The 23,073-nt window shown below is 48.1% G+C and overlaps 1 protein-coding gene across 14 annotated transcripts in view; it reads right to left on the bottom strand.

The window, feature by feature from the left end:
* The window catches only part of PPP2R5C (protein phosphatase 2 regulatory subunit B'gamma), a 142,666-nt gene that overhangs the window by 12,963 nt on the left and 106,630 nt on the right, over positions 1 to 23,073 (bottom strand). For 13 of the 14 annotated variants that reach the window (XR_004347962.1, XR_004347963.1, XM_032618809.1 and 10 more), the window contains 10 exons: positions 21,962 to 22,072; positions 20,874 to 20,966; positions 20,655 to 20,785; positions 16,125 to 16,184; positions 14,234 to 14,342; positions 12,853 to 12,906; positions 6,825 to 6,995; positions 5,292 to 5,419; positions 4,501 to 4,602; positions 2,085 to 2,157 (listed from right to left, as the gene is read on the bottom strand). Coding sequence is in view for 12 of the 14 variants with exons in the window: in XM_032618809.1 (XP_032474700.1) it covers positions 2,085 to 2,157; positions 4,501 to 4,602; positions 5,292 to 5,419; positions 6,825 to 6,995; positions 12,853 to 12,906; positions 14,234 to 14,342; positions 16,125 to 16,184; positions 20,655 to 20,785; positions 20,874 to 20,966; positions 21,962 to 22,072 (1,032 nt within the window). In the remaining 2 variants the exon portion in view is untranslated. Of the gene's footprint in view, positions 1 to 880; positions 1,561 to 2,084; positions 2,158 to 4,500; positions 4,603 to 5,291; positions 5,420 to 6,824; positions 6,996 to 12,852; positions 12,907 to 14,233; positions 14,343 to 16,124; positions 16,185 to 20,654; positions 20,786 to 20,873; positions 20,967 to 21,961; positions 22,073 to 23,073 lie in introns of those variants that run through there. The other variant, XM_032618851.1, reaches the window with a different exon arrangement.

Below are 23,073 nucleotides of genomic sequence, written 5' to 3'. Positions count from 1 at the left end.
GACACTGCTCGGTGGACTGGATGGAGCATGCGGACAGGACCTGCTGGGGTGTGGTCACAGACGGTTTTCACACGCAGACGCGGGCAGGACGGCGCTCAGGTCAGAGCGCCACAGCACAACGCAGGGGTGAGCGCAAGCAAAGCCCACCGCACTCAGGCTGTTGCCCGAGACATTTTACAACAGAGCAGCCAAAGGAATAAAAATGTGATGTAAGAACGCTTAGGAAAAGTTCAGAAAAAGAGAAATGAGGACAATGTATATTTTAGAAGGAACATCTGTTACAGCACAGCAGTGAAACCAGGCCACCTTTGCTAATACAATCACAGCCAGCTCTTCGTTTGTAATGTAAGGCTTTATGCGATTTTCTATGAGATTATTCCTATTTTCCAGGTAAAATAAATAAAATCAGACCCTCTGATCTGTATATACTTTACATGTTTTTCAAGGGTGTTGATCTCAAGGGTGTGTGTGACGGGGTCCTTGACGACCCTGATTGGGACCCGTCTGCCCTCGGCACGGGGCCGTCTGGACAGAGCAAGACGGCCTGGGCCCCGTCGGGCAGGGTCCATCCACCCACACTGCCCCAGACGTATGCTTTTACTGTGTCTTACAACAAACGTCAGTCAGTATTTTAACCTCACGTTCAACATAAATTCTATTCTTAAAAGTACATACCCAGGGGCTTCCCTGGTGGCGCAGTGGTTGAGGGTCCGCCTGCGGATGCGGGGGACGCGGGTTCGTGCCCCGTTCTGGGAAGATCCCACATGCCGCAGAGCGGCTGGGCCCGTGAGCCAGGGCCGCTGAGCCTGCGTGTCTGGAGCCTGTGCTCCCCAACCGGAGAGGCCACAACAGTGAGAGGCCCGCATACCGCAAAAAAAAAAAAAAAAAAAAAAAAAAAGTACATACCCATAGCTATCTACCTAAATTAGCTACTACACAGTTTCACATGCTATTTTCACATAAAATAGCATTTCTGTGTAAGAGCATGGAATAAAAATGGTTAGAAAAACGCCAGTTACTTGTTTCAGGTGGCATCAAGGACATACACTTAAGGATGTCATTCAGTTTTCCTATGGTTTGTGTCTTGATCATAGTTTTATCAGAGGGAATACAAGTCAGTATGTTGTTATATAGGTAAAGTACATACTTTTAACTCTGTATTCATGTATCACTTTTTATTAAACATCAGAGAGATTGAAAACCCACATAGCAACTGAGATAATAATGATTTATGCATACCTCTCACCAAAGAAAATAAATAGATAGCTTGTAGTCTGGTTCACTGTATTGAACCTTTCAGGATTTTAGGGGTAGCCGAGCAGCTTTCCTCAGAAGGTAAAATCTTTTCTGGGGAGCTAAGGACAGCCTGAGAATCCTTAGTGTGGCAAATGATTTTCAGTGATAATCGGACAGGCACATAGCATCAGAAAGAACGTCTGTCGGGACAGGGCTCCAACCCCCAGCCCCCGGGGGTCAGCCCGAGGTAATGCATCGGGGGACACTGCTTCAGTGCTGGCAGTTCCAGAAGACACGTCATTGGCGCCCACCTGCCAGGGCGTGCTGGGATGGGAGAAAGGATTAGCGGCTAAGATGACGGAAGTCGGTCAACTTTTAACAAGAAAGGCTCAGCCTGCAGAAACCTCATGTTAGGAAAGAGGACATGGACTTCATACTTAATCTATTTCAAATTTGATTTCTTTTCCTTTAGAATTAATTTGATATTAAAAAGAAAGGAAAATATTGTTTGAACTACAGCATCTATGACATTTGAGAAAGCAAATTACAATCTTGGCCCAAAACAGAGCTTGTATCCTGACTTTCTTTTTACCACAGTATATTCATAAGGTTCATATCTTATTTTAAAAGCATAATAATAAAAAAAGTGTCAATTCTGTGGTAAAAACCTTTGTGGGGCAAAATAAGTACTTGTACGAAGTTGAAAAGTATTTTTATTGCAGATATTTTCATATACAGTGTTAGTGAAATTGATTTCCCTCCCCTCTCACGATGAATCCACACTCCTATCTCATAAAAACATTCAAGTTACACCCTAGACGTTTTCATGTTACTCTCTTTTTTAGTACCTGGGGGTTCGCTTTGGCTAGGTTTTCTATTTTAACCCACGCTTCTTCTCGTTCTTTCATTTTTAGCTTCTCTCTGAAAAATAGTAAAATGTCATTGGTGTTAGAGAAAAGAATCAAACTCAAGAGAGAAAACGTTAAGGGGGAACGTGGCCAGCAACACACCACCTATTCCCCTTTGTCACTGTCTGGTATTATTCCACGTACGTCACAGTGGTGACCACAAGGTACATAATGGGAAAAAAAAAGAAACTGGGCTTAGAGAAAAAGAGTTAAAAATATAAATACACCAACATTTTAACATGTCTAAGAATTTAAGCTCTTAGAAACACTTGCACAAGCACATCTATGTCTCCTTCCTTCCCCTTGTTTTGTCGCTTCATCACAGGACATGTATGATTTTGGTGAGAAGCTTACATACCCATGAAAAGTGAGACCACACCTTCGTGCGAAGGAACCAGGTGAAGACGTCCTTACAGAGGCACAGCCTGTAGATCCGCACCAACAAGGCGTATGGCCTTCAGTACATTACTTACCATGGGACCAACGCTTTTGTTTTAATCTAGTAAATGTGCTACATGATCTTTAAGGTCCCTTTCAGAAATGTGATGTTCCATGAAAGAGGATGTGCCGTTAGAAAAGCCCCGATGTTCACATACTTCACACCTGAACACTGCGTGCAGCTGAGGCCGGAATGGGCCGGGCAGCCTGAAGAGTTAAAGAGCCCACAGCCGGTTCCCTGTGCCCCTTCCTGCTTCACCTGTCCTTGTCCCTCACAAACTATGTCTTACTCATTTGTATTTTGTTGTCTTTCTCTTTCCACACCACCCAGAATGTAAACTCCGTAAGGGCATAGGTTTTTGTTTGTTTTATTCACTGCTGTGTTGCCAGAACCCGTAACAGGGCCTTGCACATAGGTAAACACATACTGTCTAAGGAAAGAACGTGGCACTTCGTTATATATGTACTGTAATTTGAATTACATTCATTCAAAGTCTATCTACCTCGGCTCCAAGTGACAAAGAATCAGATCTGCCCACAGTCCACACCTGACTCTGAAGATGTGATTTTGATAATTAATTAATCATACTGTTACGAGCATAGCCTAGGGACAGAGTCATCTAGCCCAGCGGTCCCCAACATCTTTGGCGCCAGGGACCGGATTCGTGGAAGACAATTTTCCCATGGACTTGGGGGTCGGGGAGGGGATGGTTCAGCTGGGAATGTGAGTGATTGGGAGCGGTGGGGAGCGATAGGGAGCGGTGGGGAGCGATGGGGAGAGATGGGGAGCAGTGGGGAGAGATGGGGAGCGGCTGGGAGCGGCGGGGAGCAGTGGGGAGCGATGGGGAGCGGTGGGGAGTGATGGGGAGAGATGGGGAGTGGCAGGGAGTGGTGGGGAGAGATGGGGAGCCGTGGTGAGTGGTGGGGAGAGATGGGAAGTGGTGGGGAGCGGCGGGGAGTGATGGGGAGCGGCAGGGAGCAGTGGGGAGCAGCAGGGAGCAGTGGGGAGAGATGGGGAGCAGTGGGGAGTGATGGGGAGCAGTGGGGAGCGGTGGGGAGAGATGGGGAGCGGCTGGGAGCGGCAGGGAGTGGTGGGGAGCGGTGGGGAGCAGTGGGGAGAGATGGGGAGCGGCTGGGGGCGGCGGGGAGCGGTGGGGAGCGATGGGGAGTGGCAGAGGAAGCTCCTCTCGCCCTCTGCTCACCTCCTGCTGTGCGGCCGGGTTCCTAACCGGGGTTGGGGACCCCTGTTCTAGCCTGTCCCCGGACAGATGTGGGTTCTGAAGGCCTCACAGCATGAGAGCAGGGCCCTGATCTTGTGAGGGACTCTGGCACTAGATTCCAGAGAACACCCGAATTTATGGAGATCAACAAATTAGAATAAAGCTATGCTGGATGAAGATTCCTGCTCTTTCATATAAACCTTACAGGATACAGTTCAAATTTCTGCCTGACAAATATGAAAAATTACTACACACTATTGCCTTTAAGTGTCCCCTGAGAAAAGCAAAGACCCTGAAAGTTAAATTCGTGACTATACATGCACTTTCTGCAATGATTAAACCAGTAGTGTAACGGAGAGAACAGCTAACATTTTTTTTTTTTTCTTCCTGGCTGCACCGTGTGGCTTGCAGGGTCTTAGTTCTCCGACCAGGGATTGAACCTGGGGCCACTGCAGTGAAAGTGCCGAGTCCTAACCACTGGACTGCCACGGAATTCCCAGAGCATAGCTAACTTTAAACATGTTTTCTTTGAAAATAAGTTATCATAACAAAGTTTTAATTTGCTTTTCAAGTACAAAAGGGCTGATTTTGCTTTAAAGTGAAGAGTAACTTTTTAGGTCAAACTAACGGAAGAGGTTTGGTTAGGATTAAGGAAAAAAAAATCCTTGAAAGAACAACTTCTGAAAGGAGCAACTTACTTCAGTTTCTCTGCTTTAAACTGCTGGGTGCAGTCATCAAATAGTTTTTGGTTCATCTCCATGAAGAGTTTCAGCGCGTTGTATATCAAGCCATGTATCGTCCTGTAACGAAAGCTTCGTGTTGAAACTCAGAATGCTTCATCTCTTTTGATCTGTCTCCCTTCCCTCCTCCACCACAGACTCTTTCCTCTCCCAACTTATCAGCCCATTTCAATGGCCCACATTTCACAAGCACCAGTTCAGAAGAGACAATGACACGGATGACACGGCATCCATGCTGACTGCTAAGGTCTCGGGAGATGACCACTGAGTCAATCAGTCTGTTCACCCTCAGCAAGTGAGAGAACAAAGGAGAGAAGCCGGGCAGATGTCAAGATTCCTGGTGGTGTTTAGGTTACCTGCTCTTCTCTCTGGCTCCCCAGGGTGAGTGCCAGCAGGGCTCTGGGGCCCCCGCGTGTGGGGTGGCCACTGTGCCCCTGCAGGGACTGAGCCCTGAGGTTGTGACAATCTTTAACTGTTCCCGAGGGAACTTAAGAGGCGGCCCGGAAGATGCTGCTCCCGACCGACCCCATCCGGGATGAGGTGGCGGGTGGGGAGTGAGGCAATACGCCCTGCGTGGGCTCGGCACGGGGATAAGGATGTGAACGGAAGGCCAAGACACAGCCCGCAGAGAAGTCAGCATCTTGTTTTTTAACTGAGAGTCAGACTTGGATTCAATCACGATTGAAGTATCAGCAAAATACGCAAAATTAAAAAATGGCCACTTCTGACGGCAGCCGGCTCTCTCTTACTTGTTCCAGTGGGTCTTTGAGTTGCGGTACAAGGATGGAAACATGATGGGCAGAATCTTTGCTGCGTTGTCGCTGATGAGACTCATGATGTACTCGTTATTCCAGTAATACAGCGCTCGCTCTGCCACCTGAAAGACGGGGGGCATGACTGCTGCTTGGCGATCAGAGTGTTCTATCACGTATGTAAATAGCAAAATGAATTATACTGGATTGGAAAATTATTATTCCTACGAATTAAAATACTCTACAGACTGTAATCCTGAAGAGCCTTCCACAGAGAGGCAGATGATTTCCTGTCTGTCAAGATCACTGTCACTCATTTTTTCATGAGTTCAATGAACATTTCTGCTAGACATGGGCTAGATGCCGAGGAGACAAGTCAAACGAGTTCATTTTACCTATCCGTCAGCCATCCACCGCCCATCTACTACGCGTCTACACCACGGGCAGCGCCGTCTGGCACTGAGGGTTCTGCAGTGAACCAGGTGAGGCAGAAATCCTTGCTTTCGTGGAGCTTACGTTCTAGGGGGGTAAACAAACGATGGGCGAATTGTCTGACTTACTAAAAGTGTTAAGTCGTGTGGCGAACAGCAGCAGGGGATGGGAGGGAGTGCTGGCGTGTGCGCGGAAACGTGGCTTCCATTTAAAATGGGTGGTGGCGGAGCCTGTCCCTGCAGAGGCACTTGAGGGAGGGGATGTGAGATGACAGCAGGGAGGGCAGCAGGGGAACACAGGAGGGGCGGAGGCCACCGAGGCGGCCGGTTCTGAAACCGCCGGCAACGCAGGCATGGATGTCAGCTGGGGCTGTGCGGACACGTCTCCCCTCTCCCGCTGGGCTGCCGACTCCCTGGTGACTGTGAGGTTTTGCTCCTTTTGTGCCTAGATTTCTACCCTGTTCACGATGAGTTCACAACAAATACCGTCTCAACGATACAAAAGGATGGGGTCCCCAATATGTTAAAAGGAGGCAGACAGGCTGGAAAAGCCACTGGGGATGACGACCTTTGAAAGGGGGGTGGAAGGTGTGAGGAGGAAATCAGGAAAAGTGGGAAGTGGCATGACCGAGGCACCTCTCACACAGGAGTGTGGAAGGTACAAAAATCAGAACCATTACTGCTTTTTAAAGAGTAAAGGGACACAAACTCACATATGTCAGAAATGAAGAGCTTATGGAGGGAGGGAACGCAAAGCTAAACAGTTTTATCTTCTCCGTGAGCATCGATCACTCAAGTTGTGGAGAATAAGGTTGTGTGCGTTTGGGAACCCAGTGAACAGAGAGCCAGAGGTCGTTTACAGAGAAGCTGTCTTTAATTACTCTTATGGAGAAACGCGTTTTCAGTGACAAGGGGGGACGAGGTGCTAGAGTGTATTTTGTAGAGCTGAAGCCTGAGGATCTTACTCTGAAATTCACTGAAGCAAAAGCTTGAATATTACCTTCAAATGACCCGAGAAGCAAAACATGACCAGCTACACACCGCGACCTACCGGCTCCAAAGGGAAGTGACACGAGCCCACCGTCTCCGGGCCGCATACCTGAAAGTGGGGACTGGAGACACACTTGGCTAACTGCCGGAAGAGAGGCTCCATGATCTTCACAAACTCTGATGGTTCAATGACGTCTAGAATCTCTTCTAGTTCATTTAGGAACATGACTTCTTTTGGGCTGTGAGTCTTTGGCCAGTACTTGAGAAGTGCCATCACCACCTACGGAAGAGACAACACACAGCGTGACGCCCTCTGTTTCTTCAGTAAGGTGTCCCCTCTGCAAAGCCACAAGATGAGGTGGTGCTTTTTTCCTTGTAGAAGGAACAGTGATTCAGTAAATCAGAATGTAGGTTTTTTATAATTAGAGACGTAGGTCTAATTTTATATACTTCAGAATCACAGTTTTAATTTATGTGAACCACTCTGATTAACTACCATCTCAGGAAGAGTCAGATCCTCAAAAAAAAAAAAAAAAAAAAAAAAAAGAGGCAGGTAGGAGAGTTCAGAGAGAACGAGACCAGTGGAGAAACACAGGGCATGTGAATTCATATATATATAGCTTAGTGTGGAGACATATACACAGAGGCACAATCGGTTTCTCTCTCGCATTAACTGACTGTTCATATATATTTGTACACAAACATACATACATAGCGTGTGTACACAGTGTTTTCAGTCATGCTAAAACACATCGGAAAGAGAGATGTCAAGCACTGATGTTAGCAAGCCCTCTGTGTGTGGCCACGGGCTGGTGCCCACCCCTCGGTGCCCCACAGCCCTCATCAAAGTCTGGGGGCACGAAGACCCTCGCCCTGGGGCTGCTGAGAAGACTTTATTACTAGACCCACGCAAGTGCCTGAGAAGTTGCTGGCCGCAGCGAATGGGCGGCAGCCTGGCCTTGGCTGGGGCCCCACCCACAGCAGGCCTGTGAAGCCGCTCCCTGCGAGGCACGTCCAGTCGGGCGGCGGCAGCCTCCCGGTGGGTGAGTGTTGGGCACTGTGTTCCCTGCCCACCAGACAGGCAGCTTCTGCCGGGCAACCGTTCTGTTACCGTGTTCCTGCAGTTCCCAAATTCCCTACCAGTAAAGGTTCTTCACCCCAAGTATCAGATTAACAATCCCCCTGAGAGTTTAGCTGCCTAAAACAGCACAGTGACCCAAAACACTTACGTTCGTATATGTAAAGCACGTACACATACTTGCACACCTAACTGTACAACTGCAACCTGTTACTTAAAGCAGCTCTTTAGCCTTATCACAGCGATTTCTGGACCCGTCATCCCGGCCCCCGGCCTCAGGACTGCTGTGAGCATCACTGCAAATGCTCATGCTTTCAGATTGGTGGTGGTTTCCATTCACTAGTCATTTCTGGCTCTGCAGATCATGCCAAGCTGCGCTCACAGGCCAGCCTGTGAGTCCTCACCGCGGTTAAAAACAAGGGGCTTTTCAGCAACATTCATTTAGGACGATTCTATTTGATGCTTTTGACCTTCAGGCTCCTGGATAATCTTTCATATTTTTACACTTTATAAAACTCCAAAATTTACTTTAAAAGTGCTCCCAGTTTTGAAGTCTGACGTAAAAATTCATGACACAGCTGTCTTTAAAGAGAGATTATTGGACGTCCCTGGTGGCGCGGTGGTTAAGAATCCGCCTGCCAAAGCAGGGGACACGGGTTCGAGCCCTGGACCGGGAAGATCCCACATGCCGCGGAGCAGCTAAGCCCGTGCGCCACAGCTACTGAGCCTGCGCTCTAGAGCCGGCGAGCCACAACTACTGAGCCCGCGCGCTGCAACTACTGAAGTCCACGCGCCTAGAGCCTGTGCTCTGCAACAAGAGAAGCCACCGCCGTGAGAAGCCAGCGCACCGCAACGCAGAGTAGCCTCCGCTCAGCGTGACTAGAGAAAGCCCACGAGCAGCAACAAAGACCCAACGCAGACAAAAAATAAATAAATTAATTAAAAAAAATAGAGATTATTTTTTAAAATGCATCATTTAATGATTTTCCTATTTTTTGCTCAAAACCATTTACCAGATGTTTGGGTACCTACTATACTCTGTGTATTGGCATCACTTTTAAGAACACAGCAGATGCAAATCACGTCACAAATCCACCGTTCCTTGGCATTTGGCAAATGGAATTTTATTAGGAGAAATACATTAAGCTGTGAACTACAGGACACAATTGATTTAGCTGCTCGATGTCTCTGGAAAAGGTATTATTTCTGGAATCAGAGGTATATGCTGGACTTACTTTTCACACTATTTGGAATGACGTGTGACCGACACCCAACGTTTCAGCTGCTTCCGAGGGTGCCTGCGTTTTGCAGAGTGGGAGTCCGCTCGGGGGATGCTAGTCTGAGCCAACAGTGGCTGCTTGCTGCTGGGCGCACTTCAGGATTGAGCTTTCCTGGGGAAACCCAATGGGCGGCCTGCTCCCGGGGCGGGGGGGGTGGGGGTGGCTAGGGAAGGCAGGCGAGCCTGGCGTCCCAAGGAGCCCCTCTCCTGTCCTGCAACACCAGGGAAAAAGGCCACAGAGTAAAACTCAATCAGCCTCAAGAGACAGGTGGGTGGAAAAGTGTTCGGCCTGCCCAGAAAGCTCTTGGGTACTGTGCAAAGTTTACAAATAAAAATATTAGTTACAGGTTACAGACAGGAGCAACAAACGTCTTTTAAACGGATCAGACTTTAAAAATTCCTGAGCCTGGACACACACAGACTTCGGGGTGCCACAGGTGCAGGACCATGAGACGCACACGTATGCCGACTGCCCTTCCCAGCACCTTCACGAGAGTTTACACCTTCATCCAATTACCTACATGCTTTCGATGCTCAAGTAAGACAAAATGGGCTTTGTGTTGTCATAATACATGAAGTTTCAAAGGAAGGAATTTACTGAGGCGAGGCTCTGAGCATTTTTAATGTGCAGAAAATTCATCTGCCTTCTGTAATCCAGAGTGCAATTATGTCACCTCTGCTGCAGGAGATCAAGAGATGCAGTGGTTCTGGGTGGAAATATTGGGGACTGGGCGTAGGGGGCTTGAGGTAGCTTTGTGCTCGTGCCGAGTCAGAGTTTTCTATCTACCCTTTAAGATGGAAGGACCCCACCGAAGCCAGCACATCGTCTCCTGCCTTCTTGCAGCCAAGCGCAGATAAAAGCCCTCACTCCCGCGAAGCTGTATTAGCGTTATTAGTGGGAATTTATAAACTTTATCAGCTTTCACATTACTTTCAGGTGGAAGACAGTAGAGGGTGGGATGCGCACGCTGAGTCTTGCTGGAGCAGGATTAGGACCAGGCTCTGACAGACGGGGCCGGGGGACCGGGACCTGCAGGGAGTGGGCTCGGAGCGGGGGGACCCTTAGGCCGTGAGAAATGTGGGGTAACATTCGGTGAATTCTTTAGCCACTAGAGAGTATGAGAAACACGCACCAAGCAAAATCATCGCAGAAAACTGCACACTCTTTCTCTCCTTATTTTTGAAGAAGGAAAAGGGCAGGGTATGTGTTAGGATTTCTTCACATGGTACTTTAGTTTGGAGAAGACCATCAAACACAGATAGGAATAAGGATGTGTCACCAATGAAGAAAAATATTAAAGAGGGCTTTTTAAATTATCAGTGCCATCTCATTTTTCTTTCCCTATCTGAACATGGCTTCAGTTTAGCAGGAGGATAAAATAACACATCCTCACCCTAAGCTGGAGTAAATACTTTGTGTGATACTGAAGTCTGATAAGATTTGGTAGATTTTCTTGGGGGCTTCCAGAATGTTGGACAGAGTTGAGGCAGAGGCGCGAGGAGACCCCAGGGATGGGGTACAGGGATGGGTCACTCTGAAAGGGGCTGCAGAGCAGGGCAGCCTCCGTCACCTCCACAGGCAGCATCTGAGGGATATGACCAGGGGCTTTTCCTGAATTTTGGGGTGCGATGGGGGAGGCTACACATAGAATTTAAAATCTTAAAAAGAAAGGAGAGGTCAGAAGCAGTTTAATTCAAGAATACAGTATTAAGAATTTCTATTTTTTTTAACTATAAAAATTAAAATTTCACAAGACACCTGTGAAAGACCACTAAAGGGACAGGAAAGACTCAGGAATTACAATATTTACCTTTTCTGCTCCAATGGTGACTTTTAAAAGAGTGTTCAAATGTTTAAACTAGCATCTAATACTTCTTGCTTTGTTACTCAATAGTAAAAACAACCCAATTAAAAAATGGGCAATGAATTTAAAGATATTTCTCCAAAGAAGAAACACAAATGGCCAACACACATGTGTAAAGATGCCCAAGGTCACTAGTCATTGGGGAAATGCAAATCAAAAAACGCTCACTAGGATGGTTATAATAAAAAAGAATGGAAAATAACAAGTGTTGGCGAGGATGTGGATTAACTGGAAGCCTTGTGTACCGCTGATGGGAATGCAAAATGGTGCGGCTGCTGTGGAAAATGGTATGGCATTTCCTCAAAAAGCTAACCACACAGAATTACCATATGATTCAGCAATCCCACTACTGGGTATATACCCAAAGTGACCGAAAGCAGGGATCTATCTGCACACACATGTTCACAGCAGTATTATTCACAACAGCCAAAATGTGGAAACAACCCGAACTTCCATTGATAGACAAATGAATAAACAAAATGTGGTCTAGCCGTACAATGGAATACTATTCAGCCACAAGAAGGAATGAATTTCTGGCACACGCCAACAATATAGGTGAACCTTGAGCAAATTACGCTGAGTGAAATAAGCCAGTTACAGAAGGACAAATCCTGTATGATTCCACTTATGTAAGGTATCTAGAGCAGTCAAATTCACAGAAAGTAGACTCGAGGTTATCAGGGGGAGGGGGGAGGGTAAGTGGGGAGTTACTATTTAATGAAGACGGAGTTTCTGTTTGGGGCAATGATAAAGTTTTAGAAACAGTGGCGAGAGGTGCACAACAGTATGGATGTAATGAACGCCACTGAACCGTACACTTACAATAGCAAGTTTTGTTATATAGTATACTTTACCACAGTTGAAAAAAGTAATAACCTAATATATCAAAAACCATTGAATCATACCTTTTTCATTTTAAGTAGAGCAAGTTATTAAACAAATACCTTTGATTTTTCTGATTTTTGTTCTGGAACAGGAAGAAACACCAAAAACATTTTAATGCGGAGGACTAAAACTCCAAATTGCAAAGGTGCAAGATGGCTGGTGAGAAGTAAACAAAAGTAATTGTATACCATCATATGAAAAGCGGGTCACATACAGAACAAAATTTGTTCCTGTACTATATCTACTAATTTAAATCATGATGCTAATAATTATCGAATTACTACTAAGTATTTTCTAAGGATATATTATGTGTATAGGACTATATTCTAGGCTATATTCTAATTCCTGATTGGGTCCACGAGAAACATAAAACCTAGGTCTACCATATGAATCATATATTTTAAGTGTGTGAGCTGTATGGCATGTGAATTACATCTCAATAAAGCTGATAAAAAAGAGTATTCAAATGCTTCAACTGGCACCTGACACACCGGACTTTGTGAATCTTGGCTACAATAGCCTTTTTATTTTTAATAAAGATAAAATGCCAAGAAACTTAGAAATCTGAACACTGACCAGTAGCAATCTAACGTTCATTTATGATCCAGTGACCATAAACTAGTGACACTATAACTTGAAAAGAATTTTCAAGACAGTAAAATCTCTTTAGTACAAGCATGTTGAATCCTTGCTACAATTCCTCTGACTGAAGTCAGTGACCTATGCTGTTAAACCAAGCGACGTGGGAGTATTACACCGCACATGACTTAGAAGGATGCCGTTCAGAGTAAAATGCAATGAGGGAGAAGACGGCCATCTTCTTACATGAACAATCACTTCGACAAGGGAACTTGTAATTAAAATCACTACAGTTTGAAAACTTGTAACACAGGAATGAAATCAGTTTGTGTTCACTAGTGTTATAACTTAAGATGAAGAAGCTGTCTTGGTGAAGCAGCCAGACTGCGATACTGACACTTAAGACACACACACTGTATCACAAGGTCCTGACCAGAGAGGGTGTACTTACCGGTTCAGTGAGGGTGCTGTCCTTTTCTAAAAACTGCACTACACAGTATGCCAGCTACAGTGAGAGGAGAAAAAGTATTAATATTCCATTTTAACATGGAAATGCTGTATCACCGTTAGACATCTTCCTGTGGGGAGACAGGGCCGGATGTGATCAGCGCTGTCCCCTGCCCGCAATGTCCCCCACAGCCCTTCTCCTGAGTGGACACAGGCTCTGTCCAGTGGCCTCACCGGAGGCTCTGGGACGGGCTCTGAGGGGGGGACCCCAGGATCAGTGTGCAACACATATCAACTGCAAAAGGAACATCAGAAAGCTAAAATAAACCAGGAGACAGTCTTTTAGACCAACACCGACAAGCCAGGCCAGGTTTGGTGGGAGTTTTCTGGTGCCCTTTTTGGAGACTGTAATGGACAAGTAATCTAACTGCTGGGAAAAAGCAAATTAAAATCTGTTTCCATCTTAAATTCCTAAACTATTAATTTCTAATACAGAACAACTAACATGATAACAAACTGGCTGGATGTAAAGATATTACCAGTCAATAGGAATCAGAGGAAAAAACTCTAAGTAAAAGATTTCCCAGGAAGCCAGTGTCATTAGAATCATCTAAGGATATACCTTCTGATGCCATGAGGCAAACTCCCCGAGGGAGGTCCCGCAGAATGGGGGTTCCTGGTCCTTGGACCCAGACGTGGGGCCCACCCACCCTGCACCCACACTGATGGCGGGCGTCTCCCCACTGTCTGCACGGAACTTGGAATAGTAAGAGTGAAGGAAAACGTAGACTTCCTGGGGAAATGCAGCTGACCAACCAGTTAGAAACCACTTATGGATCAGGTTTTCAGTTTTCAAAGTTATAAAAACCCCACTTTTTTTTTTTTTTTTTTTTTGGCCACACCACAGGGCATGCAGAATCTCAGCTCCCTGACCAGGGATTGAACCCATGCCCCTGCAGTGGAAGCACGGAGCCCTAACCACTGGACCGCCAGGAAGTCCGCAAACCACTTTTTCTTAAGCCATTTTACTGGCCGTGGACACAGAGGCGTTGTCTTTGAGGTGCTAGGTTTCAATCCCACCGCAGGAAGCCTTCCGGAGAGGTCTTCCTTGACCCCTTCATCGCGTGAGCCACTCCCTTCTCAGTGTTTACAACCAGTTTTGAAATTCTCCTTTCCTGAGGTTTTTCTGATTTTCTCAAAAGCAATCTCTCTTTACTCCCTTATCCTTTCGCTCATCACCAGCACCCTGACACCCAAGTCAACACTGTGATATAAGAGACAAAACACTCCCAGTTAGAGGCTGGGGCTCAATATCCCGAGTTCACTGATGTCCAAGCAGAGACGGATGAGCTCCGGGCCCACCAACATCACGGAGGAGCCCTTACCTGAGGATGGTAGACGCTCAGAGACTTCACTTTGTGCAAAGGTAATAACACCTTCAATAAGAAAATCTTGTGCTCTTCTTTCAGTGGTAAGGCAAATCCATTAATTATACTGTGAAAACAGAATTTATCCAAAGTTTGAATATTTACAAGTTCCAGATTGAAAAACATAATCTTTCTGTTTTTCTTTCAGTTTTTGTTTTCAGCATGAAAACCAGCAAGCCAACCATGTGTGCCGGAAAAAAGGAGGGAGGAGAGTAGCAGAAATTAAAAGACCATTAAACACCTTCAGGGAAGCACAGTCACTTTTATCTTGTAACTACAGGACAATTTAAAAATTCTGAGTGTACAGGGAGCTACCCAGAAGAGCAGGGGTCTCCGGGGGCAAAACCTCCTTCCTCAGGCAGGGCATGAAGACCGGGTAGTAGCTCGGGTGGAACTCCGGCACTTTCCTCTGGCCTTCACCATCTTCAGGAGTTCACACTTTCCCAGAGAGACCCTGCCTCACGCGAGTGCTGGCAGAACAGGGTCTGAGTGTGCAAACGGGCGTTGTTTCAAAATCAACGAGAAAGCTGTTCCCTTCCGCAAGGAAAGGGGGTCCCCTGCTCTCAACCGCCAAGCTGAAGCTTTTGTTTGTGACATCAAGTATTTTATCTATTTGGCTTTATAACGAGGTAGAAGTTCCTGCAAGCTGTAGAAGCAGTTCAAGCGATTTCTCAATTGGTCCCTCTTTCATGAGCCTGGGGCACATGGGAGCTGCAGGCAGGGTTAACCTGAAGTGGCCTCCAGGATGGTGTGTGCGTTCAAATGAGGGGACAGGAGAGGACCTCTGAGGCCCTTGCGTGCGGTGTGGCAGGCTCTCTGGACACCTTACTCAGTTCGCCCCAGCCTTGCAACAACCTCAGACGTGAATATGAGTATATTGCCATTTTATAGATAAGGAAACGGGAGGCGAGAGTGGTTAAGTAAGGCCGGACAGCTAGTAAGGGCACCCACTCAAGCACTCACTACACTCTGCTGGGAGAGAGAAACCCGGGAATGTCAGTGTAGAGTTCTCCACGAGGACCGTCATTTGTTTTACATTATATCTGAAACAGCGAGGACAGCTGTTTTCAGAAGGGCCGGACCATAGATCTACCAGATGACAACAGTATTCCTTTGAAAAGCTTACTGTGTTCAGATAGTCTGGGAATCACTAGATGAGGCACGAGTACAGTTTCTTCCCTGCAGGACTCCTCAAAACCTTTAGCTGCTAACATACACTGGATCCCCAAGGAAGGTGCTGGGGAAGAAGCACTTCCAAGCTTATTCAGCCGTGGAACCCTGAGGAACTCCGTTTGGGAATCAGTGAGTTAGGAGGTCTGACAGAAAACCTATAGGTCATTGATTAAAAAAAAAAAGGATAGCAAGCAAGAACTCTACCTGGATTAAGACGATGAAATTTTGAAATGTTAATTATTTTATAAGTATACATATGAAAAATTTATAAAATCAAAGCAACACATTAGCATTTACTCGATACCCCAAATGTATAATAACCGACCTATTTTTCTTCTAAGTGTCAAATATAAACCTTCTTAATGTAACTATTTTTAACACTGCTCTTGAGGAAATAATTGAAATTGTGTTCCCATAGTGATGCTCTTGAGGTACATGAAACAGAATCTACGTATGGAACCACAGGGATGGGAGAGGTTTGTCATTTAGTGTCATTTAGTTCTGATCCAAGAGCTCACCAGCCCCGGCCATTAAGTGAGGCTTCTTTACGTCCTTTTAGAGAACGGTTTAAATTGCCTTGCCTTGGGGAGGGGGCTGTGGAATGCAATGAACTGGATCATTTCGGCATAAATCCCATCTAAGGCCTTTCGCTACCGGTAACAAAGAGACAACTTACCTTCCCAGTATTTCCAGTAATTCTGCTATGCCATTGTGATGCTCTGTTTCATAAATAAATCTAGAAAAAGCAATTTGTCATTTAGACTTAGACGCTGAAATAACGGCTGGAAAAGACTAAAATCTTCTGAATAAGAAAACAATGCTTTTAGGAAGAAAACCACGTAGCCAGGCAACAATAAGCAAATCTATTTGTGAAAACCGTTCCGGGGGCTCTGCTGAGTGTTACCAGAGAGACTCCGCAAAGCCTGGACATGCAGACACTTGGAGGGCAGAGGGCATGGGCTTGCTCAAATTTCTCCCTAACGTTTCATTTTGAAAGTTTCAAACATAAAGTGAAAACATGTTTACAGTGATCACCTGTATTTCAACCACCCAGATTTGACAGCGAACAACTTGCTGTTTGCTTTATCACACATACATCTCTCTATCCATCGCTTAATCCATTTTATTTTTTGCTGCATTTCAACCTAAGTCGACATCTTATTCAATTTTAAAGCCTCCAATATTTAGCACAGTCTCTGTAAAGGGTACAAGTTACTTCCTCGCCGCTGGGGTCGTCTCCCCTACTTCCTCACTGACACCTCACACTTTCCCTATGCTGCTTCAAGTGCCATCTTCTGAAACCCCCATCTGAGTAGCCCGACTCGCCTGCCCCAAGAAAGCACTCCCTCGGGGCCCCCGCGCATGCTCCCTGGGGCTCCCAGCAGCTCCTGCGCCCTGTGCCAGCCTGAGGATGGGGACAACGACTTAGCATTACCGTGTCGCCCCTGGTGCTATAGGGCCGAGCCTGGCATCTGACCGGTGCTTGAAACACGACTGCTGAATAAACTGGGCCCAGGGAGAGGGAACAGGGACAGGAAGCAGGAAAGCATCTTCTCTCTCCAAGGACTCCTCAGAAACAATCTGCTCCTGCCCCACAGCCTGGCTCACCTGGCGTCAGGCTGAACCAACACACAGCGAATTCCGCCTGAAGCGAGAGGCGTCTGGGGTCTGAGAAAGGTTCCTGCCCATCAGACAAAAACTACTAGTTTAGAGCCAGCTCTAGGCCAAAAATAAGGGTTTGCGATGATTAAAATTTTTCATTGTCCCTGTTTGAAACAAACGGAAGAGTGACCTTAAGGTCCAGAACAGGTCAAACGCCCACAAAGTGTGACGTACTCCTGAGGAGGGGTCTAACGTCTCTAGGTTTCTGACAGATCTTTCAAAGGGGGGGGGGGGCATGGAGCGAGGAGAGAGCCCGTTTGGTTAGAACAAATGTGGGCGACGGGCGGGCAAGGCAGGCACACGGAGGCTCGGACACCAGCTTAGACAGACCGGAGTCGAGACCACAGGGACCGGGGTCAGAACCACTGAGCAGCAAGACACAGTGACACGGAAACAAATGTGGCCACAGCACGGAGCCGAGGCGGGAAAGTACCCGTGATGGACCCTGGCAGCCTGGCTGGTCAGATCAAGGGCAGCAGGGGACAGGCTGCGCTGTGCGTGGGGCACCCGTGTCAGCCTCAGACACGTCGGCCCCGCCACTGCCCCTGCCCTGAGGTGGGAAGCCGGCCTCATGGGAGCCCCAGCCTCTCTGGGCATCTTACACGGGGAGGTGTTTAGTTTGTTTGTGAAACTCCACCTGAGGCTCCCTTCACTTCACCTGTTTTATTTGAAATACTTAAAACAGTTTAGATGTACAAAGTAATAGTGCAAGCACCCAACTTCAGTCCCTCTTCCTCTGTTTACACCTGGAGGGCTGTGCAGGCAGCAGGTGGGCGAGGCTCCTGAAGCCTGGGTGCTCGGCATGTGGAGGTGGCCGAGCCCCTGGGCACCACCTGTGATCTGTCTCCAGCAGTACTAACGTTTAAATAAGGGCAGCCTTTAGCCAAAAGCCATTTTGTTTTCCTAGATCAACACTGCTATATTCTCATCGGGAAATTCTTCATTCCTGATTATTTTGTAGATTTGGAGTAGGTATAGGAAAGAGAATGTAAGTGTAGCTCCCCTTCTTTCTTTTCCAGAGGGAAACAAGAAAGTGGGGTGCAAAACAGGAGGGAAGCCCTAAGGGCCCATGCAGAGCAGGCTACAGTATGCCTCCCTCTTTCGGCCAGAAGGAACTAGGACTCTCCCAAAAACTGAGCTGGAACCTGCCTGTGAAGGACAGTCTCCAAAATGGACGCCATCTATTCCTCTCCCTCCTGGAGGACGTGTTCTGTGCCTCACACGCAGAGGTGGAAGTCACTCCCCCTTGAAGCTGGGCTGTCCTCAATTCCCTAAGCGGCTCTGATCGGTACAAAGGGATGAGGCCGGTGCGCACCAGGCCCCGGCCAAGCCCTGAGGAGCACAGGCAGCCACTGCAGAACGCGGCCCCGGGGCCGCCCGCTCACGTTCACGGAGCCCCGCCCGGGGAAGGTCACAGAATGAGAGCAATGGCAAACGCTGATTTAAGCTCCCAAGCCGCGGGGGTTTGTTCGGCAGCAGAGAGAACTGAAGCCTGGGCTCCACCTGCCACCCAACCTTCAGGCTCCACTGTTTGCCAAGCAGGCATGATCCCTCACCCAGAGCTGCGCTTAACTCACCTGTGAAGATGCTGACTAGAGAACCCACAGAAGTAAGTAGGAACCTCACACGAACACTTTCAGGAAGGTCAACCAAACACGCCTGAAATACTGTCTAACCAGCCGCAGCTACACCCCGTGGAACGCAGAGGAGCGGAATATAGCTCTCGAGATCATCTGCGATTTTTCTCACATGGAATGAGGAGGGGGCTGTGCTGAAGGCGGAGAGTCAGGCCGGCTGTGGGATCCACAGGACCTGCTTCCTCCTGATCGGACGCGTCAGGAACGGTTTTTACAGAAAAGACTCCTGAAAACAAAACGGGGACACCACACACTCCAGCGCTGAGTGCTCAGCGAGAGTCGAGCTGCACTCTGTAACTTCTGAACAACAGCCTAGTTAGGTAGTTCAGTTACTAAGTCAGGGTTCCTTAAGGTATGAGGCAGGCACTGACTGGTGATTCTGCACAGAACCTACGTGAGCAGGGAAGAAACCTTCAGGCAGAGCTTCCATTTTAGCCTAAAAGACTGGAACTGAAATCCTACCTGTCCGCTGTTGATTAAATAGTGTATGCTACGTTTTGATAGATAAGTACGTCGGCCAAGGAACAGTCTTGTTAAAAAGGAAACACGACACCAAGAAATACAAAATAGGAATATAACATTTAGGAAACACGATGCCACCACCTAAGCCAGTGTGTCCAGCCTGGGCTCCATCATATAAACGGGCTGTGGGGAGCTTGGAGGGAGTTTGAAGGGAAGCCACGTGCAAGCTGGAGGTTCTGACACCCAAAGGCCACATCACGTGCGAAGATAAGGAGGGCGCTGGACCTCGCGACCGCAGGCAGGCAGGGCGAGGGACAGCAGGGGCTGGCCGCCCGTCACCGCCAGGACTCACTGCCTGCGGCATCCTGGAGCGAGGGGCACGTGGGGTAAGCCGTCCCCTAAAAACTCATGGAGTCAACTGCTTGTGCAGTGAGCATTCCAGGGACAGAGAAGAAACCACGCTGATGGTTTCATCCATCAACGTTCACCTGGAGCCCCCAGAAGCCAGGTAGGAAGCTGGGGCTGGGGCTGTGAGATAAGCGCTGGCTCGATGCCTGCCCTCCCAGGAGGCCGGACCGTCCGCCAAGCTGCGAGCCTCCCTGGCGCAGGGATGTCTCCGGAAGCCTGGGAGGGTGAGGAGAAGGGCTGGTGGAAGGGAACGTGAGAACGTTCCCGGAGGATCAAGCGAGGCTGCGAGGCCCTGGTGTGGAAGGAGCCCGGAGCCTGAGGGGCACCCGGGGGCTCGCCCAGGACCTACAGCCGCTCGTCCAAGGAGCGTGTCGGCGTAGGAGCCGGCAGATGGAGGGGCGTTAAGACTCTGCGACTCAGAGGGGTGGCGACGGGGAGGCTGTGCGAGGGGTCACGGGGTCAGGCTGAACACTGAGCTGGACTGTCAGAACATTCCTCCAGGAGCCCTGGGGCGGGGTCCTCCCCCCTAAAACAGAGCCAGGCCTCTGTGGTCCTGCAGGCCCGGGGAGGCTGCGACCGCTGAACACCGCGCTGCCTCAGCCACTGCTTCCAGCAGTGCACGGCGGGAGTCTCCAAAGATTCCCCACTTCACTCCTCACTCCTTCCTTCTTTCACTGAGACTCAGCGGGGACGAACGAGCACCACACAGGTGCGAGGAAACCGCTGGCTCTGGATGGAGAGATTCATCCCACACAGAAGGAACCATGTTCAGGGTGACCGGGCCTGCCGGTAAAAGCCGGAACAAACACCGGGTGTGAGCGGGGGGCGGGCGGAAGCAGGCACAGAGGGAAGGCGGCCCTGCCCAGCGCAGAGGCGGAGGTGTAGACGGGGCCCACCTGCCCACGACGAGCCCGCTGCTCAGGAACGGCCACTCCTGCTGCCCAGCCACTTTGCTACAGCCAACGACGAGGTGGGACATCAAGTGTGAACAGAAGCGTCACATGCAAAAGGGAAATGTCACCCCCACACTGACTTACCTATAAAATATATTATTTATCTGTTTTCTGATGTAAGCTCTTAAGCCTAAGAATTTTCCATAGATTCGGTGAAGGGTAGTTTTAAGAAAATCTCTCTCGCGAGGATCTTCACTGTCAAAGAGCTCTAAAAGCTTCAAGAAGAAAAAGACACTCAGTGATGCGGTATTCTCTCTAATGGTAGATTACAGCGTTTGTAGTTTCAGCTAACTTGCACCTTACCTGCAATACAAACTTCTGATCAATATATTTCTTCGCTATATTAGGTTGGAAATCTGGAGACTCTAAAAATCTTAAGAAAAATTCATAAACAAGCTAGGAGGAAAGAAAAACCACAGTGAGTCAAATAACACGGTATTTTATTAAATGGAGATTAAAAATACACCATGAGTTGAATCTTTGTCTGCAAATATCAGCCTTAAAAAAAAGGGCACATGTCTAAAGGATTTATGTCAAATCACATGGCTTAATTATAACGGATGATGGTCATTGTTTTATTTATTAGCTAAGAACCACAGACTATATCCTTAAATGGCATTTCAGCAAATGATTTCCACGGCTGTTGTCACCAATGCTCAGAGACCACAGTGCACAGCAGCCATAAGCCGGGCTGTGACCAAATCCCAGGTGGGATTTGCAGCCTGTCACCTCCAAGTGTCCCAGCAGAAAGCCAGGTGGACAGGAAGCTGGGAGTGTTAGGTGAGCAGGTCACAGACACAGTCACCTGGGGCCGGGACGTTCCTCCCCCTTCACCAATGGTTACACATGACACTGTGGGAGGGGACGTTCTGCTACCGAGATGGCCCTTCCTGTCTGTTCCCCATCGAGCACCTTCCCAGGTTTTTCACCTCCCCGTCTCCCCTCCTTCGGCAGACCCAGACCTCCCGATCTAGCTCGGGGGGCATGCGCCCTGCCCAATCGATCTTTCTCCTTAAAAACGTGTTAGAAAAAAGGCATCAGTCAAGCAGATGGGCCTCGGGGCGCACAGCGGGCACACAAACTGAGGAATGTTTGCATAAGACCTCCCCCCTCAATTCCACGGTCACTTTCGCTGAAAATATACTGACAATTCTGTAACTTTGTAGTTTCTGCAGAGTGTCCAAACAAACAAAGAGCCATCAAATGTTCTCTCTTTTGCTAAAATACTTCTCTCACATGTACAGGTCTGCAGGGTCTATGACACCGAAGTGCAGAGGCCCATCTGCGACCAGCTGGAGAGGCCCAGGCCCAGGGCTCCTGCTTCGGAGAACCCCCCGAACCCACGCTGACCCCCGCCCTTCTGTGTCTGGTGCACCCCCAGAGTCCAGTACCTGCAGGTGAGGCCAGGCTGCTTCTAACGTTGGCTCGTCTTCCTCTGGGTCAAATTCTGCTCCCGTAGGGTTGGAGGAAGGTGGTAATGTTCGAAACATGTTAACTGCAAACTAAAATCCACATATCCTATAATTATAACCAGGACATTAAAAATATTTACAGAGAACATTTAAAACAATCTTAAGGAATTCTAATGATAACTGCTTCCAGTGGTTATCTGGCTCATCCTTATTCTCAAAATTCGGAAGCGGTGTGGGTCCTGAGAGCCTGGGTCAAAGCCACAGCTAGACCCACGGCCGTGGACAGCCAGCCGCCAAGGTTCCTGCCTGACCTTTCAGATAACCAGTGCCAACAGATGCTGATGGGCAGGGATGACACCTAAGGCCTTTGTTATATCCAGTAAGTGCAGAGCAAGGGGAAAAGTTCAAAGCGCTAGTGAGAAAAGGGTGAGATTACGAAAGAAACAGCAGAGATCAAAGAACTGAAAATGGTGAGAAAATGGCAGAGGCCGCTTCACACCGGAGGTCGTGTACAGCTTCCCTGCCAAAGTCCTCTGCAGTGACAGTGATGAGAGCGGCAAGTCAAGACAGAGTAACTTCCAGGTGGGTGGCTGGAGGACCGTTTCCAGAGAGAGGGCCGCAATGTTAGCAAGGAGAGGAGTCATCATGTCACGGGACAGCCTGGTCCGTGTGTCCAGGGACTGGACGGGACACACAAAGTCTGGACGATTCCCTTGCATGCCTCATGGCCCTCTTCTCTGCTCTCCACCCTGTACTGTCCCTCACCACTCTCCCCCACCCCAGGCTCCAGTCAATCTCCATTTCATAAAAATCAGCGTGTTGTATTTACAACAGATGTTTTCTACATAAAATCCACAATTCTTTGGAGCACAGGTACATTTTACTGCCTGTATGGTTAATATGAATAAAGCACAACATATATTGACAGGTTCCTGATATAAATATAGAAGTCTAGTTTTTCACTATCACCAATTTATAACCTATGTCTCTTTCGGAGTCAGTTTAGATATGTTACCTCACCGAATCTCTGAACACGCCATATGCCGGTTACAGAGCTCGACTCTAGCGATCAAAAAAAGCCCTCCGTCCTT

This window comes from Phocoena sinus, chromosome 2 (assembly GCF_008692025.1).
Source record: "Phocoena sinus isolate mPhoSin1 chromosome 2, mPhoSin1.pri, whole genome shotgun sequence".
Lineage (NCBI taxonomy): Eukaryota > Metazoa > Chordata > Mammalia > Artiodactyla > Phocoenidae > Phocoena > Phocoena sinus.
Note: the sequence above shows the minus strand (reverse complement) of the source record. Positions and strands in the feature narration are given on the sequence as shown.